At 41.6% G+C, this 18,830-nt stretch overlaps 1 protein-coding gene across 1 annotated transcript in view; it reads right to left on the reverse strand.

Moving 5' to 3' along the window:
- Window positions 1-3,646: 3,646 nt before the first annotated feature.
- Window positions 3,647-18,830, reverse strand: part of MYO7B (myosin VIIB) — a 249,175-nt gene continuing 233,991 nt past the window's right edge. Inside the window, exons 42-48 of the mRNA XM_077290932.1 lie at window positions 18,047-18,131; window positions 17,856-17,962; window positions 17,591-17,776; window positions 14,558-14,674; window positions 13,140-13,223; window positions 11,687-11,806; window positions 3,647-4,758 (exon numbers count right to left, since the gene is read on the reverse strand). Of these exons, the coding sequence (XP_077147047.1) occupies window positions 4,681-4,758; window positions 11,687-11,806; window positions 13,140-13,223; window positions 14,558-14,674; window positions 17,591-17,776; window positions 17,856-17,962; window positions 18,047-18,131 (777 nt within the window). The 3' untranslated portion in view covers window positions 3,647-4,680. The remainder of the gene's footprint in view (window positions 4,759-11,686; window positions 11,807-13,139; window positions 13,224-14,557; window positions 14,675-17,590; window positions 17,777-17,855; window positions 17,963-18,046; window positions 18,132-18,830) is intronic.

Raw genomic sequence — 18,830 nt, forward strand, 5'->3', positions numbered from 1 at the left:
AATGGGCATAATGCACGATTTGTCCCAATTGATTTTGAGTCCAGAAAATTTCACGAATTCCTCAATCAATGCCACCGCGTTATCCAGATTCTCCCGAGTTCCCCAAAAATAACAAAATATCGTCGGCATACAAAGACATCTTCTCCTCCTTCATTCCATAGACAAATCCTTTTATCTCTCGTGCCTCCCTTATTTTAGCGGCCAAGGGTTCCACAGCTAGGGCAAATAGCAACGGAGACAATGGGCACCCCTGACTCTTACCCCTATGCAATGAGAAACTATCAGATAATTTATTATTTACTCTAATTTTTGCCATTGGAGAGGAGTATAACAACCCCACCCAAGATATAAACTTAGGCCCGAACCAAAGGCACCACAAAACCGACCACAAATAATTCCATTCTACACAATCAAAGGCCTTATGGGCATCCAAAGACACTACTGCTCTCTTTCCAGCATTTTCGGCTGGAATTTGCATATTTAAATATAGTCTCCTTAAATTGATTGCTGTAGATTTATTGGGCATAAATCCAGATTGATCTGGGTGGATTACTTTATCAATCACATGGGTTAGTCTGTTGGCCAAGGCCTTCGCCAAAATCTTTATATCCGCCGTCAGGAGTGAGATCGGTCTGTGCTAATGTGACCGCCCCGGCTGTAAACACTGATGAATGAATGAGAAGCTGCCGGCGGCAGCATCAGTGATTAACGCTGACATCACTGATGCTGCGCTGCCTCACAGCCTGAACTGGAATGACTTCTGGAGCATGTGAAAATGTCAGTTCATTTTCCCACGCTCAAGAGTTCACCGTCGGTCAAGATGTGAGTCAGCGCAGCATCAGTGACGTCAGCGGCCGAAAAAAAAGTGGTGATGGGAGCTGCCCCATAGATTAACAGTGGTCCGAGTGCTATGCAATTTTTTCTCGCATAGCACTCGTCCACATTCTTCTCTAGTGTGACTCCAGCCTTTGTGAAAAAATTGGGGAGCACTAATTTAGGAAATAAAAGAAATATGATAAAAAGCACTCCCAGAATTTTTATTTTTATGATACCCTTTTTTTTTTTCTTTTTAAAGGAACCTGGCACCAACTTCACACCGTCCAAATGAAGGGCAGCTTCTCCCGCTCTGCTCCAGTTGTTTTTCTGGTCTTTCTCAATGTACACACATGTGAGAGACCTGTCAATCAACTAGAGAAGGCCGGCTTTTCAAACGATGTTTCCTTCACCAGAGCATTTTAGAGAACAACATATCTAAATTAATGCCATTGGTTTGGGCTGTATCAAAAGCGTGACAAGTTCCCTTTAATAAAAAAAAATTAACAAAAACATGTAATTATACCCCAGTTTTCAGACTGACCATTTGAAAGGACACAAAAGGCTGACGGTTTCTGGCTCTTTTAAATAAAACCATTACAGGCAAGTGTACAGAAAAGTATACAGGCTGGAGACCTTCTTCTTCCAACTAGTCAGTCGAGACACGTAGGCCCTGATTCATCCAAACCGGTGTGATGGGGTCAGAGGCGCCTGATTCATTAAGATGCTCACACCTATATTCGTGCATAAGGTATGCCAAAGGTCATCATAAATCAGACGAGCGGACGTCACCCCGCCACAGCTCTGCCCATTTTGGCAGAACTGGCCATAACTGGTGTGAAGATGCCAACAAACATTTGTCCACAAAAAATAAATAGTGTAATTAACACATTATATGTACCTCAAAGTTACGCAATTAACAAATACAACTCACGCCACAAAAAGCAAGCCCTAATAGAGCCATTAAGATGGAAAAATTACAATAAAGCTATAGCTTATTAAAGCCAAAGCTGAAAACTATGCACCATACTGAGCAAGGGGTTAATATAAGGGAGGAGGATGCAAAGTGATACATGAGATCTGCAGATGTACAAAACTAAGAATGAATGTAGTTGTATAAAATTTGGCAATCAGTTCTGAGCAAATGTTAATTACCCATAGCGAATGTATGAACACCACATCAGATTAAAGAGAAATGGATCCAAACAATGAATGTGGATTTGTAGCCCGAAGAGGATGATGCTACTATAATACAGCCCCAATGTATTAAAATATAACTGTTACATGGCAGTCCCAATTTACTGTCTTCCTGTAAGCATTAATATAACTATCCTACTCCTTTCTATGTATAAGAATATAAAAACTATAATACTGTCCTCCTATGAGCATAAATATAACTGCTATCATACTCCCTTCTATCTACAAGAATATTACTACTATAATACCTTGTACGAATAAAAATATAACCACTATTAGCTAGATATCGCTTCCCACTTTGGCGGCTGAATGGTTGCAAATGGGAACAAACAGGTTAATTTCTTGACTCAATTTGCAAAACTTAGGGCACATTAGTGATCATATTGGTCACCATTAGTGATGAGCGTGTTCTCCAAGCGTGCTCGGGTGCTAGCCGAGGGTCTTCACTGTGCTTGTATAATGTGTTCCCGTCCTGGAGGCTGTTATATAGCTGAAACACGTGCAGGGATTACCTGTTTGTTAGACAATCCCTGCATGTGTTGCTGCTGTCGAACAGCCACAAGACATGCAGCCGTGGAGACTCAAACATTTTTCGAGCACGACGAAGACACTTGGTTAGCACCCAAGCATGCTCAGATAACACCTTATCCCAGCACGTTCGCTCATCACTGGTCACCATCTTAAGCCCTGTTTGCTGTAATACAGTTTACACCCTACTTTTATTTTTCATTTAATGTACAACTAGTATCATTTACATATCTAACGTTAATTAAAAAGACCTGACCAGGCTCGTACTGGCCCATAGGGGAGAAGGGGAATCCCCCGGTGGGCCCCGTGCAGATCTGGGCTCCCAACCCCACTGCATGGGCGATACTTGGCATGATTCACTCTGTACAGAAAAAAACAGCATCTTAGCATTCATTAACCAAACTACCCAGTTTATTATTCTATAGAGATATAGGTACATTTGTGATTTAGGGTAATGCAATATTTGCATGCAGGTGAAAAGTGGCCTCCCCAAAGTCAATGCTACTGGTGGGTCCTTGCACCACCCCAGTCCGACACTGACCTGACTCAAGGCAGGAGCTTCTCAGAAGGTGAACAGGTCAGGGAGATCTATAGATCCATATTTATATGTGCACATATTAAGCAAATCACACAGGATCAGTCCTTTAAATTATTTATTAGGGTTACATTAGGACACTAAACACAATGAGAATCCAGGTTTATGTGAAGGTTAGTCATTTTGTTGTCATATAAAATACATTTGAACAAATTCATCCATTTCACTGCCATTTCATCCCCTGTACCTGTCATTTTCCCAAGTCTGTATCTTTATCTCACATAAGTGATAAAGGCACCAGAACGGTAAGCAAGAACTTGGCATGTGATAGCACAGCGGTGTGTACAAGTCACAGACGGTATATCCTTTTTATGATGGATGCTCGGCTCTATGTGGATTCACAATAGCACAGGATGCGGAATTCCCGGGAAAATAAGGAGTCATTTACACCTAATTCAACATCTAATGCCATGAAGCCATGAACGTATCTACAGCACATCTTGGGGTGCGTTACTAGCAGATGAAGTACACACACAATACTTGTTTTTCATGTCTTCTTTTTATATTCAAAACATTTGTGAAAAATGTGATGAAAACAAGAATACAAAAATTGGGAAATCTTTTCTAGCCATATTATATTCACAACAGAACAAAGATCACAGATCAGAAAGTGAAGAAGATTAGACCATTTGTCATTTCATTTGAAAATATTATCTCATTTAGAAATTGATGGTAGTGACACATCTCAAAAAAGTGGGGTCAGGGCTATGGCTGCCATTGTGTAGCATCACCTTTTCTCTTTATAGGAGGCTTAAAATGTCTGGGAATGGCTTCTCACCGGTCATGGATCTTCATGGATTTTTCATTTCATAAATATTTTCTAAATTAGGGTTGTTTTTTTTCAAATATTACAGTAAAATGTCTAACTTTCACCTTCTGATATGTGTTCTATGTGTTGAATAAAATATGGCTACAAGAGATATTTGCAAATCATTGCTTTTTTTACACAGCGTCCCAACTTTTTTGGAATTAAAGTTGAACTCTGAAATGCAATCTATAAGACCTGAAGTTGTTTGATAGATCTCACCCAAAAGAAAGTTATAGAGAAGCTATTTGCCGTGTAGGGAGTAATTAAAAGAAAAGCAAGACATTGATATAAGAGATGTACATTGCCGCACTGGCTTCTATGTGTCCCTGATTCAATGGGTGCAGCATAGATGAAGTATTAGAAGCTGCGAGCATTGCAGTTACTTGCATTGTGTTAACCCGTTTCACATTATGTCATTAATTATTTTCACATTTCACCTTGGGGTGACAGAAGCGAGCGCCCCCTCTTTTTCCAGGCAATTGTCGGGTGTATTACGAATTCCATGTGTAAGTCCAAGGTCCATGATGTAAGATAATGACATTATATACTTATGAAAACAAGGCACAAAAATCTGCATGTTCAGCAAAAGTGAAGTAGATGAAGATACTAGGCAGTGACTTGAGCCTTTGCTGGATTGTCCATTCATAATCCATTAAATGTGTTTTATTCTTATGACTACATCAGGCACAGATCGGCTGGAAGTAAAGATGGCGTCTACAAATGACCTTTATCGGATGCACTATGGATTGGCTGTTTTTTGCTGCATTGACAGGAAATAACTGATGTATGATGTCAGAAGGTCGTCCATCTTATAGCCCTGTAGAATAATAATAGGAATGAAAAAAATTAGTATATAATTATAGTTGAGCAAATATGATTTGCATGACCTTGGATTAGAGGCCACATTTGTAATCTGTGACTTCTGGACCAGAGCTCTGCAGACCTACAGCATCCCCTCTGCTACTCCATCATCATTAAAGGGAACCTGTCACCTGAATTTGGCGGGACCAGTTTTCGGTCATATGGGCGGGGTTTTCGGGTGTTTGATTCACCCTTTCCTTACCCGCTGGCTGCATGCTGGCCACAATATTGGATTGAAGTTCATGCTCTGTTCTCCGTAGTACACGCCTGCGCAAGGCAATCTTCCCTTGCGCACGCGCAGTATGCTTTGCCCAACTGCGGACAAAGCCGAAAAGCATTAGTGCGCATGCGCCGGCGCACTATGTCCCAGAAGTATTTCGCTGTGTTCCGGGACATAGTGCGCATGCGCACTAATGCGCAAAATGCAAGAATGAAGACATGGGGGAGTACTAATCAGAAGATGCATTGTGGATGCTGCAGATAGGAGGGTTCGGGTCTTATTATTGGGGTTAAATATATCTGATTTACAATGGCTTGCAAAAGTATTCACCCCCTGGATTTTTACTTATTTTATTACATTACAACCTGTGTTTAAAGGGAACCTGTCACCAGTTTTGGCCGATATGAGATACGGCCATCACCTTTCAGGGCTTATATACAGCATTCTATAATGCTGTATATTTGCCCCCAACCCGACCTGCAAGAGAAGAAAATAACTTTTATTATATTCACCTGCGGGGCGGTCCAGTCCGATGGGTGTCACTGGTCTTGGTACTTCTCTGTTGTGTTGAGGGCACAGCAAAGTACTGCAGTGTGCAGGCGGTGGGAAAGGTCAAAGAGCAATGTCACATGTGCAGGGCAGATAAGTACGCCTGCGCAGGAGCGCGGTGCCGAGGAGACTGTGTGGATGATGCAGAGACGTGTCATCCACATGAAGCAAGAAGGAGGAAGGCGCCGGACCAAGACCAGTGACACCCCTCGGACCAGACCACCCCACAGATGAGTATGATAAAAGTTATTTGTTTCTCTTACAGGTTGGGGGCAAATATACACCATTATTTAAAGCTGTATATATCAGCCCTGAAATGTGGTGGCCGTATCTCATACCGGCCAAAGCAAGACAGGTTCCCTTTAAATTATTTTGAAATCCAATTTGTGTGTGTGATGCATCAGCACTAAATAGTCTAAGTTGGTGAAGTGAGAAAAAATATAGGCATAAACTAAATTTATGGGATAACTCAAATTTGTCATGTACATATGTGTTCACTCCTTTTGCGATGAGGCCCTAAAACTTTCTGGTGCAAGCAGTTCCCTTCATAAGTCACATGCTTAGTGACAGGAAGTCCCCCTGTGTGCAATCTAAGGGTTATATGGTTGGGCAGTATATACACTTTACCTTATCTGAAAGGCCACAGAGGCTGCAACCCATTAATCAAGAGACACCACTAACCAAACACCATGAAGACCAAGGAGATCTCCAAACATGTCAGGGACAAAGTTATTGAGAAATACAAGTCATGGATGGGTTAAAAAAATATTCAGGTAAATTGGCTGGCAGACATGTATAGACTACATACTGTACTGTAAGGAGGCTAATGGCCGTGTAGTCAATGGGAGGTATGTGTCGCAGAGATGGCAGCTCCCGGAGTATTTTGCTTTAGTGCACATGAGCACTAAGATGTCGTTTAGTGCACCTGGGTCCTGGTTGCAGGTAACTATGAGAAATGGGAGGGTCTGGCTACCCAGATACCTCCTCGGTGGGTCTGGTTACAGCTTATGTAATGGAGGCTGTTTGGCACAGGGGCTGTGGCTGGAGGTGTGGAGACCTCCATGGTTTGTGTGCAGACAGGGAGAAGTCTTCCTGTGTACGTGGCTCCAGACCGGGCCTGAGTGCTGGACATTACCCCAGCCTGTGTAACCTGTGTACCCACAGGCCTGAGGGAGCAGGATCCTGCCAGGACAGATGTGAGGTCAGGGTCATGTGACCTGGCCGTCAGTTAGTGGCTGTTGGTGTCTTGGGAGAGCAGGAACTCCCATATAGCTCTCGGAGGAGCTAGAGGACTGTACTATGGACACTGATGCTTTGTTTTTGCCTGCCCTAAAGGCTGTTTTTCCTTTCTGTTGGTGCTTCCGGGGTTATGAAGCAAATAAACCCATATGGACTTTGAAAGGAATGTGAATCCTGTTTTCCTCCTGATGCACTTGAGTGCATACAATCCCTACAATATGGAGAATGCCGATAGTTTAACATCATCTCAAATTTTGAGAAAACAAAGTAAAAAAAATAAAACAATAAAAAACACTGCAGGTCAAATGTAAAGTACATGTACATCCCTGGGCCCGCAACATATCGGACAGATGCTGGCTGTATTATACAGAAGGCATCTGAATGTAACAGTAGCTATTGGTGCTGAGCTACAATCACTGCTGTTAACCCCTTAAATGCACTTTCAATCTCTGACATTTCAGAAGCCCAGATTCTGACTTCTATTGCCTCCTCCATGACACAACATGGTGTCAATGTATTGCAGTATCTACAGTGACATGTAAGAGTTTGGGCACCCTTGGTAAAAATTACTGTTATTGTGAACAGTTAAGTAAGTTTAAGATTAAATGATCTCTTAAAAGCCTAAAGTTAAAGATGACACATTTCCTTAGTATTTTAGGCAAAAAAAAAAATCATAAATATATTGTCATTTTTTACATTTTAAAAATTACAAAAAGGAAAATGGGCTGATGCAAAAGTTTAGGCACCTTTGGAGATTTGTGTTCTCAGATAACTTTGACCAAGGTTTCAGACCTTAATTAGACTATTAGGGCTATGGCTTGTTCACTATCTTCGTTAGGAAAGGCCAAGTAAGGCCAGTCTCACACGTCCAGATAATTCCGGTACCGGAGAAATCGGTACCGGAGTTATCCGTGTCCGTGTGCTCACGTGGCACATCAGTGTGGCACACGTGCGGCAGCCGTGTGCCGCCCATGTGCCGCCTGAGGACCACACGGACCGTGCAGGAGAGACAGCGCTGTCCCCTGCGTGTGGTGCTGAAGGCGGCATTTATCTCTTCTCCCCTGTAGCACTCGCTGGAGAGAAGGGATGAAAGATCAAGTTTTTTTTTGCTTAAAATAAAGTTTGGGGTCATCTCCCGCCTCCCACCCCCCGCGCGCCTGCCCGCTAGCAGAGAAATACTCACCCAGCTCCCACGATGCCTCCTCTCAGCGCCGGCAGCTTGTCCTGTGTGAGCGGTCACGTGGTACCGCTCATTACAGTGATGAATATGCGGCTCCACCCCTATGGGTGGCATTCTCTTGATAAGCTTCAAGAGGTAGTCACCGGGAATGGTTTTCACTTCACAGGTGTGCCCTCTCAGGTTTAATAAGTGGGATTTCCTGCCTTATAAATGGAGTTGGGACCATCAGTTGTGTTGTGCAGAAGTCTGGTGGATACACAGCTGATAGTCCTACTGAATAGACTGTTAGAATTTGTATTATGGCAAGAAAAAGGCAGCTAAGTAAAGAAAAACGAATGGCCACCATTACTTTAAGAAATGAAGGTCTGTCAGTCTAAAAAATTGGGAAAACTTTGAAAGTGTCAGTGTCCCCACGTGCATACACTGCTCAAAAAAATAAAGGGAACACTTAAACAACAGAATATAACTCCAAGTAAATCAGACTTCTGTGAAATCAAACTGTCCACTTAGGAAGCAACACTGCTTCTACCATCGAAACCTTCAAAAAGAACCTGAAGACCTACCTCTTCCGACAATCCTACAACCTGCAGTAACCACCGATCAACCAAACCGCTGCACGACCAGCTCTACCCTCGCCTACTGTATCCTCACCCATCCTTTGTAGATTGTGAGCCTTCGCGGGCAGGGTCCTCTCTTCTCCTGTACCAGTTATGACTTGCATTATTTAAGATTATTGTACTTGTTTTTGTTATGTATACCCCTCCTCACATGTAAAGCGCCATGGAATAAATGGCGCTATAACAATAAATAATAATAATAATAATAATAATAACACTGTTTGACAATCAATTTCACATGCTGTTAGACAAATGGAATAGACAACAGATGGAAATTATTGGCAATTATCGAGACACACTCAATAAATGAGTGGTTCTGCAGGTGTGGACCACAGACCACATCTCAGTACCAATGATTTCTGGCTGATGTTTTGGTCACTTTTGAATGTTGGTGTCACGATACCCAGGTATTAATGCTGCAGTGGAAACTGCACCTAGCAGCAACGGAGCCGAACCAGAAAGCGGGTTACTAACATGAACACCAACGGGACCTTTCACATGAGACAGAGTGACCAGGTAAAGCAAAAGGACCTACGATCATGTGACAGAGTGAGAGGCTGTCAGGGGGCGGAGCCAGACGCTGGGGAAACAGAGAAGGAACAAGCATAAAAGAATAGTGAAACAAGCCGAGGTCGTAGCCAGGAGATTACAAGATACAAACAGGGAGAGTCAGAGAATAGTCAGGAGCCAAGCCAGTGGTCAGTAATCCAGGAAAGCGAATAAAGCAGGTGACAGCAAGACACAAAGCAAGCCAGCACACACTACAGAGGTCAAGCATACAGACTGCAGAAAACCTATAGCTGACAAGGATACCAAGTTAGGAGCGAGTATAAATAGCCCTCCCATCTTGAAAGAGAAGCTGAGAACATTAACCCTGAGAGTACAAGACATAACCTTGTCCTAACCATGACGGTTGTGCTTTCACACTCGTGGTAGCAGGAGACGGACTCTACAACCCACTGAAGTGGCTCAGGTAGTGCAGCTCATCCAGGATGGCACATCAATGCGAGCTGTGGCAAGGTTTGCGGTGTCTGTCAGCGTAGTGTCCAGAGGCTGGAGGCGCTACCAGGAGACAGGCCAGTACCCCAGGAGACGTGGAGGGGGCCGTAGGAGGGCACCAACCCAGCAGCAGGACCGCTACCTCAGCCTTTGTGCAAGGAGGAACAGGAGGAGCACTGCCAGAGCCCTGCAAAATGGCCTCCAGCAGGCCAAAAATGTGCATGTGTCTGCACAAACGGTTAGAAAATTACTCCATGAGGATGGTCTGAGTGCCCGACGTCCACAGATGGGGATTGTGCTCACAGCCCAACACCGTGCAGGACGCTTGGCATTTGCCACAGAATACCAGGATTGGCAAATTCGCCACTGGCAACCTGGGCTCTTCACAGATGAAAGCAGGTTTACACTGAGCACATGTGACAGACGTGACACAGTCTGGAGACGCTGTGGAGAGCGATCTGCTGCCTGCAACATCCTTCAACATGACCGGTTTGGCAGTGGGTCAGTAATGGTGTGGGGTGGCATTTCTTTGGAGGGCTGCACAGCCCTCCATGTGCTCACCAGAGGTAGCCTGACTGTCATTAGGTACCGAGATGAGATCCTCAGACCCCTTGTGAGCCCATATGCTGGTGCGGTTGGCCCTGGGTTCCTCTTAATGCAGGGCAATACCAAAACTCATGTGGCTGGAGTGTGTCAGCAGTTCCTGCAAGATGAAGGCATTAATGCTATGGACTGGTACACCGGTTTCCCAGACCTGAATCTGATTGAAAACATCTGGGACATCATGTCTCGCACCATCCACCAACATCACGTTGCATTGCAGACTGTCCAGGAGTTGGCGGATGCTTTAGTCCAGGTCTGGGAGGAGATCCCTCAGGAGACCATCCGCCGCCTCATCTGGAGCATGCCCAGGCATTGTAGGGAGATCATTCAGGCACGTGGAGGCCACACACACTACTGAGCATCATTTCCTTGTCTTGAGGCATTTCCGCTGAAGTTGGATCAGCCTGTAACTTTATTTTCCACTTTGATTTTGAGCATCATTCCAACTCCAGACCTCCGTGGGATATTAGTTGTGATTCACGTTGATAATTTTTAGGTTTTATTGTTCTCAACACATTCAACTATGTAATGAATAAAGATTTACAAATGGAATATTTCATTCAGTGATATCTAGGATGTGGGATTTTAGTGTTCCCTTAGTGTTCCCCTTTTTTGAGAGAGAGAGAGTTTTTTTTGCCTAAAATACAAAGGGTATGTGTTAACTGTTCACAATAACAGTAATTTTGGCAAGAAAAAACAGAAACAAATTGCGATAATTTTTTTTTGGGCTGCTGCACTTCCTCCCAAAAATGCAATAAAAACGAATCAAAACATTGCATGTACGGTAAATCAAAATGGTACTGATAAAAACATTAGCTCACCATGCAAAAATCAGCCCTCAAATAAGAAAAAGTTATGGGTTTCAAAAATTGCACCATAAATCAATTTATTTTATTTTATTTTTTATTTTTTGTTTTGCCAATTTCTGAATTTCTACTTATTACTAAATACTAAAATAACAGATTACACACGTTTGGTATTACAGTAAGCCTACTGGAGAATTAAATAGGCATATTTAAGGCACAATTGAATGTCGGAAAAAAAAACCCCGTAAAATTAAGAACAGAATTGTGTTTTTGGTTTTTGCAATTTCACTGCACTTTTCTTTGCAATTGTTTTGTACTATCCAGTACATTGTATAGTGAAATTAAAAGTGTAATTTAAAACTACAACTTGTCCTGCAAAAAACAAGCCTTCATACAGCTATGTTAATGAAAAAAAAGGTATGACTCTTAGATGAAAGGTAGGAAAAATAGTATTTTATCAGCACTATAGGTGCAGGAGCTTGCTTTCCCTCACAGCATACATTGCACCTTTCATTGTCCAGTGGCTTGTTTGCCAGTAATTTAAAGTCCTCCTCTCTGTTATGGCTGTATGCTGCTTAAGACCCTTCCTGCAATTGTTTTGACCTTTTGGGCGAATCTTTGTCAACATGAAGGTTATTCTTATATGCAATTCACATGGAAGCTGCACTTACCAATGAGGTCTCGCATAGGATCTTGTTATCTCGTACCAGGTTCCCAGTTGTCATCTGAAAATATGTATTTCCGCTGTTCCAGCGAGAGATTTTATTTAGAGGATGGTTAACAAGCAACTCCTATGTGGACAGAAAAATGGTCACCTACAAGCCTTAACACTGCTCCATAAAAACTGTACAAATATGTTTCCTATTTCAAATGTTTTACTTCTATTTGTATATGTATAGATGTCATACATTCAAGGGCTTGTCCGCTACTTAGACAACCCTTTCTCAATTCCTGTGCTTCCCCCTTGTAACATAATAAAGGCTATACTCTTCTCCAGTGCCGGGTCCATTTCAGTCATGCCAGCACTGGTTTTTCTGGAAATCACATGAAATTGTTATGTGTCGCGACTCGCGATTCCTACAGCTAAGGCCAATCAACAGTAAAGGTGGGGAAAGTGAAGTCAGTGCTGATTGGTTCCTGGGATCGCATGACATTGTGTCACGCGATCCCTGGGAGAGCCATTACAGACACCGCTGGAGGGGAGTATAGGTGTTATTATTTTACTAGGGGAAGGGTAGTGGACAAATCTTTTAATTTACAGCTGCTAAACAAATTTACAAAATCAAATATAGTGTTTTTAATTAAAAGTTTCCCACCACTTAAAGCAAAAACAAAACAAAATAAAAAAAGTTCTCTTATCCGTAGAATAGGGGACAGCTCACTGATCACTGGGGGTCAAGCTGCTGCAGCGGTCCCGAGGTCAGTGCCCTAGAACCCTGATAATGTGGCTCTACAGCCCCATCTTGTATAGAGCAGACAGAGGGACACATGCTCAACCTTGCCTCAATTTTGTTTCAAGTTGACTGCCGGAAAAAGTAGAGCGTGCTATTTCTGTCAGTACTGTAGACAATGAAGGAAGGTCAATGATGTGTATTGTTGTTCCATTCAAGACACTGCTGCAGAGCAACATACTTGCAGATCCATAGCCCAGATCTCAGGATTGCTGGGGCTCAGACCCTCAGCAATTAGCAAGCTATCAGGAATAACTTATTGATTGCCTGGAAGTCAGACTACTAGGATGCACAGCAATCAGCATGTTAACACCTATCCTGAGGATAGTGGATAGCTTGCTTTTTTTCTTAGAATAACTAATTAACATTTTGATTAAAATGGATAAGCTTATTGCCACGTCATGACAACATCTACAGGTGGTCCCTACTCAATCAGGTGCAGCCTGGCATGGCAACCACTGACACTGCAACTGCACCCCTCTATAGGTATGAAGAAAGTTTTCTGACTTGGGATGTATTATTATCATGCTGGGTAGGTGCCGGGTGGATGTGGACAGTATAGGACGATGCACATGTTACTTTTTTGACTCCACACTCCAGTGCAACTGAATTGGTTTCTAGATGTAGGAATGATTAGAGTATCGTTCGTTTCCTGGAAGCATCAATTTCTTACCTTCGTCTTGGGATGAAATAAGGATACGCCATGCTTGTTTATTGCAATGAGTACAATATCAGGCAATGAAGGATCAGATGATTGCTGGAAGGTAAAACTAGATTACAACATGGAACCCAAAAATGTTGCTGTCTTTGCAACAGATTTAGTAATACTAATATGGTAGTCTATGAAAAGACAATGATAAGTATATACATTATAGTACATAGAAATGTATGAAATAATATACACTGAACTACGCAACACTGTTAAATACAGACAAACAAAACAACCTTCATTTTAATGTGTTTAAAGCAATCCAACTTTCTTTAAAGGAAAAAATGAAGAACTCATAGTCTCATAAGCCCTGATTCATCAAAGTATTTTCACCAGAATTATGGAATAATTCTGCAGTAAAACACTTTGCTAAATCATTAATTTTTGTGCAACCTGAGATTATAGCATTTCTGCTACATACAGGCGATCTGATCATTGCCTGTATGTAGCAGAGCCGATTGGTTATGGCAACTTCTAGTCTCCCATGGAGACTATGGAGGCATGCCAAAAGTAAAACAATTTTTTTAAAAAAAATATAAAAAAAATAAGAAAAAATAAAAATAAAAGTTCAAATCACCCCACTTTCGCCCCATTCAAAATAAAACACATATTTGGTATTGCCGCGTTCAGAATCGCCCGATCTATCAATATAAAAAAAGAATTATCCCGATTGTTAAACGGTGTAAGAAGAAAAAAAGTCAAAACGCCGGGATTACTTTTTTTGGTCGCCGCAGCATTGCATTAAAATGCAATAATAGGCAATCAAAAGATCGTATCTGCACCAAAATAGTACCATTAAAAATGTCAGCTCGGCACGCAAAAAATAAGCCCTCACCCATCCCAAAATCACGAAAAATGGTACGGGTATCGGAAAATGGCGCAATTTATTATTTTTTTAACAAATTTGGGAATTTTGTTTCACCACTTAAATAAAAAAGAACCTAGACATGTCTGATGTCTATAAACTCATAATGACCTGGAGAATCATAATGGCAGGTCAGTTTTAGCATTTAGTGAACATGGTAAAACAAAAAACAACTGTGGGATTGCACTTTTTTTGCAATTTCCCATTTTCCAGTACATGATATGTTAAAACCAATGGTGTCACTCAAAAGTACAACTCATCCCTCAAAAAACAAGCCCTTACATGGCCATACTGACCGAAAAATAAAAAAGTTATGGCTCTGGGAAGGAGGGGAGCAAAAACCGAAAACGCAAAAACGAAAATACCTTCAGGGGTTAAGAGGTTAATGACTCAGGAGCATGTGACTCCAGCACGTCCCGCCATCAAGATCGGCATACCGGAGTCAGAGCATCTGACTAGTGCGCATGCCTCTGTGCGCCTCGACACTAATCTTATTCTAGTAAAAAACACCTCTCACCTTGACCTCGAAGAATGCAGAGCCAAATGTTGGCCATCTGCTAATATGCCTCAGAAATGCAATCTTAGCTTCTTCCACAGTTTTCTTCTCATGTTTATTGTAAGAAGCTATTATGTTCTACAAACAAAATAATACATTTTCAGTGTGCCACATCCCCAATAAATAGGAAAACAATGCTACAAGAAAAGAAAATCTGTATTACTTTTTAAAAAGTCACATTTCATAAATCTGATTTAGATCTTATTTGCATTGCTAGCCACTTCCAGATTATAGCATACCCACTTTTTAAAAGTAGTGAGATCAGCATGAAATATGAAAACGTCTAAATAGGTTTGCACAAAAGTAGTGTGCAACAAAATTTGCAACATTTTAAAGACAAAAAAAGGTGTAAATTCCATGACAAAATCATCCGATAGTGTCTCGCATCATGCTCTTGGCCATTGAACTCTCTGAGTGCCAAAGTTACTGCTACCAGTGTGGTTGAATTTAAACGTCTTAGATTTGTTGCTGAAATTTCTGAGACTGCCATATTTAGCTGAATAGGGTTTGATGAAGACCATGTACATGGTGCAGGAACCACAGTTTGTGAATGCACACTACTACAAATGTATAGAAATAAGACAAAGGTGATGGGGACTTACAGTAGAATAGTCTTGGGAACTTAGAATAGTCTCTTTCTTGGAAACCATATAAATATGGGTCCTATTACACTGGCCAGCAAACTGCCCACAACGATCGACAACCAACAATATAGGCAACTAGCTGAAGAGCCCGGCGTTACCCAGGCATAGTAACTAACTGTGGTTAGTTATAACAAATTATTATGATTATATTGGACATAAAAACATTTCACATCATATATTCAACACTACAGATTTGCAACATAAATTAACTGAATGATTACCCAAGTATTGATAGTATTTTATATTCAACTCATTCAAGAGTCTTTTCATAAACAACATTTTTGGGTTTTCCTTCTGGTGCAAAGATGAACAGATTTTTGGCAGTTCCAACTCTTGAACAGGCCATGTAAAGTTGACCATGAGAAAAACATGGAGATTGCAAATCGATCCCTACTACTTTCAAAGACTGTCGCTATAAATAATTTTAAAGTGAACCTGTCATCAGGATTTTTCTAAGTAAACTACAGGGGCTTTGCGTGTGGACTGAGTGTGGCTATGCGGAGTGGGTGGGGCTATGTGGAGTGGGCGTGGATTGATACATACACACACATACATAAACTCAGCTTTATATATATATAATGATATATACGCAAGTTGGTTGGCGCTTGTTCACTTTCATTATCATTTTACAATTATCGTATTTCTTACAAATGATCATTGGCTGTCTTTTCATTGTGGTGATGTGCTGTCAACAATAATTTCTACCTGCATAAAATATGAGATCCTCAACAAATAAGTAGTTTGATCAATAGACCTTGAAAGGGAATCTGTCAGTAGGATAAGCCCTACTAAGCCATCTATAAAGGCATGAAGGTCATAGAAAGATGGATAAAATGATAACTTAATATTTGCTATCCTATGTCTCATTCCAGAGTAATCCATGTTTTTCTCATGTGTAAATGAGTTGTTAAGATCTCTGGGCCGAACATAGATCTCTATGAAAATCTGCCTCCAGTGCTTATATTAAATGAAAAGGGTGAGTTACCAGTGTGACACATCTAATGACTGACAGTTTGCGCTCATGATCACACAGCTCTGCAGTGAAATTAGAACACAGTACAGCAGAGTTGAACCTTGTCTCACTACAAACACATTTGCAGATATCTTCTCACAGTGCTGTCAGCTCTGCTGTGCTGCCCCTTCTCTCCACACTGGCTGCCTAGGAGATGGAAGCTGTAAGGGAACCTGTCATGTAAAATAACACTATTAACCTGCAGATATGGAGTTAATTTCTTGCTGCCGGGAAGAAATTATCTTTATTCTTCCCAGCAGAGTTGAGGTTTCAGTCATGGGGGTGGCATCGGCACGGCTTCAGTCACTGCTCTGTGTATAGGGAGCGGTGGCTGTAACCACTCCCCTGTCACTAACTGACAGCCAGTTCTACTTCTGAGCGAGCTGTCAGTCAGTGTTGGATGTGTGGTTACAGACGCCGCTCTCTATAGATAGAGTGGTGACCGAAGCAGCGCCACACCACCCCTTTAATTACAAACCGAACGCTGCGGAAGGAATAAAGTTCACTTCCTCCCAACAGTGGGGGCGCCAAGCAGGTTCAGAACGCTATTAACCTGTAGATTAACCCCATGCCAGGTTCCCTTGCAGTACTATGAGAAGACAGCTACGACTGAAAATGTATTTGCAATAAAACAAAGTTCACTTCTGCTGTACTAAGTTAGCTCTGATCTTACTGCAGCATGGTGTGTAATTATGAGAGCAGACTGTCAGTCATTACATGTCTCACAATTTAAAATACACTCTAGAGGCCGATTCTCAGAGAGATCAGTGTTTGGCCCATAGATCGTAACATCTTTATTCGCATAGCAGAAAAATGTGGATTTATCCAGAAAAAGACATTGGATCGCAGATATCAATATATCATTTTATTTAGCTTTCTATGACCTACATGGTCATATAGACAGTTCAGAAGGGTTGAGCCTAAAAAAAGATTCCCTTAGTGATATTAAAGGGAACCTGTTACCTGAATTTGGTGGGACCGGTTTTCAGTCACAGGGGCGGGGTTTTCGGGTGTTTGATTCACCCTTTCTTTACCCGCTGGCTGCATGCTGGCTGCAATATTGGATTGAAGTTAATTCTCTGTCCTCCGTAGTACATGCCTGCACAAGGCAATCTTGCCTTACGCAGGCGTGTACTATGGAGGACAGAGAATGAACTTCAATCCAATATTGCAGCCAGCGGGTAAGGAAAGGGTGAATCAAACACCCGAAAACCCCGCCCCTGTGACTGAAAACCGGTCCCGCCAAATTCAGGTGACAGGTTCCCTTTAATTTGTCTAATTATTTAGCTGTGTGCATTCTCTACTGATCTATATGAAAACACGGTATTTGTCACCCACCTTCTTCCATTCTTCCTGTGCACTCATTCGCAGAAGATACTCTGGGACAAAATCACGTAGGATTTTATTGATGTTGGCAAGCTGAGAGCGGTCATTGTTGTACTGTATTTTGTATATCAGTCCAGCTAAGTTCACAGCATCTTCCATGGTACATCGGTGGTACCCACGCATATATTTTGGTAGCTCCTAAAAATTACATTAATATTACAAGTGTCCATTCTCCACATACAAACTGAATATACCTTCCAATACAAATGTCACTCACCTGATGATAGTGAAATATAGTATCAGCCTTAATATCCTTCCCTGGTTGAACAGATACCCACAGCTTCCGCATAAAGTACAACTGGAAATTGGCAAAATTAGGCGCTCCTGCATAGCACAATCACGTTACTAGACTCAAAATTTGCTAACACTATGTCTTTCTGCAGATCAGATATTAGATGTAGAATTTACCTGCAGTAGGACGGCTCTTTCGGATATAGTCATTCAGTTGTCTTAGTGCATCATAGAAATAATCTTGCTCATTCAGGCTAATAACCTGTAGCAACATATAATCAATATATAATTATAGATAAACTAAAATATCACAAATATAGGAAAATAAACTTTACAACAAAACTTCAGCTAAGTAATTTCTAAACTTCAATGGTTAAAATTGATGGGAAGATGGATGGAGCCAAATACAGGACCATTCTTGAAGAAAACCTGTTGGGAGTCTGCAAAAGACCTGAGACTGGGACAGAGATTTGTCTTCCAACAAGACAATGATCCCAAACATAAAGCAAAATCTACAATGTAATGGTTCACAAATAAATGTATCCAGGTGTTAGAATGGTCAAGTCAAAGTCCAGACCTCAATCCAATCGAGAATCTGTGGAAAGAGCTGAAAACTGCTGTTTACAAACGATCTCCATCAAACCTCACTGAGCTCGAGCTGTTTGCCAAGGAAGAATGGGCAAGAATTTCAGTCTCTCGATGTACAAAATTGATAGAGACATACCCGAAGCGACTTGCAGTTGTAATTGCAGCAAAAGGTGGCGCAACAAAGTATTAAGTTAAAGGGGCCGAATAATATTGCACGCCCCACTTTTCAGTTTTTGATTTTCCACAAAAATTTGAAATTACCAAAAAATTTCGTTCAACTTCACAATTGTGTTCCACTTGTTGTTGATTCTTCAACAAAAATTTACATTTGGTATCTTTATGTTTGAAGCATGATATGTGGGAAAAGGTTGAA

The sequence above is a fragment of the Ranitomeya variabilis genome, chromosome 2 (assembly GCF_051348905.1).
Source record: "Ranitomeya variabilis isolate aRanVar5 chromosome 2, aRanVar5.hap1, whole genome shotgun sequence".
NCBI lineage: Eukaryota > Metazoa > Chordata > Amphibia > Anura > Dendrobatidae > Ranitomeya > Ranitomeya variabilis.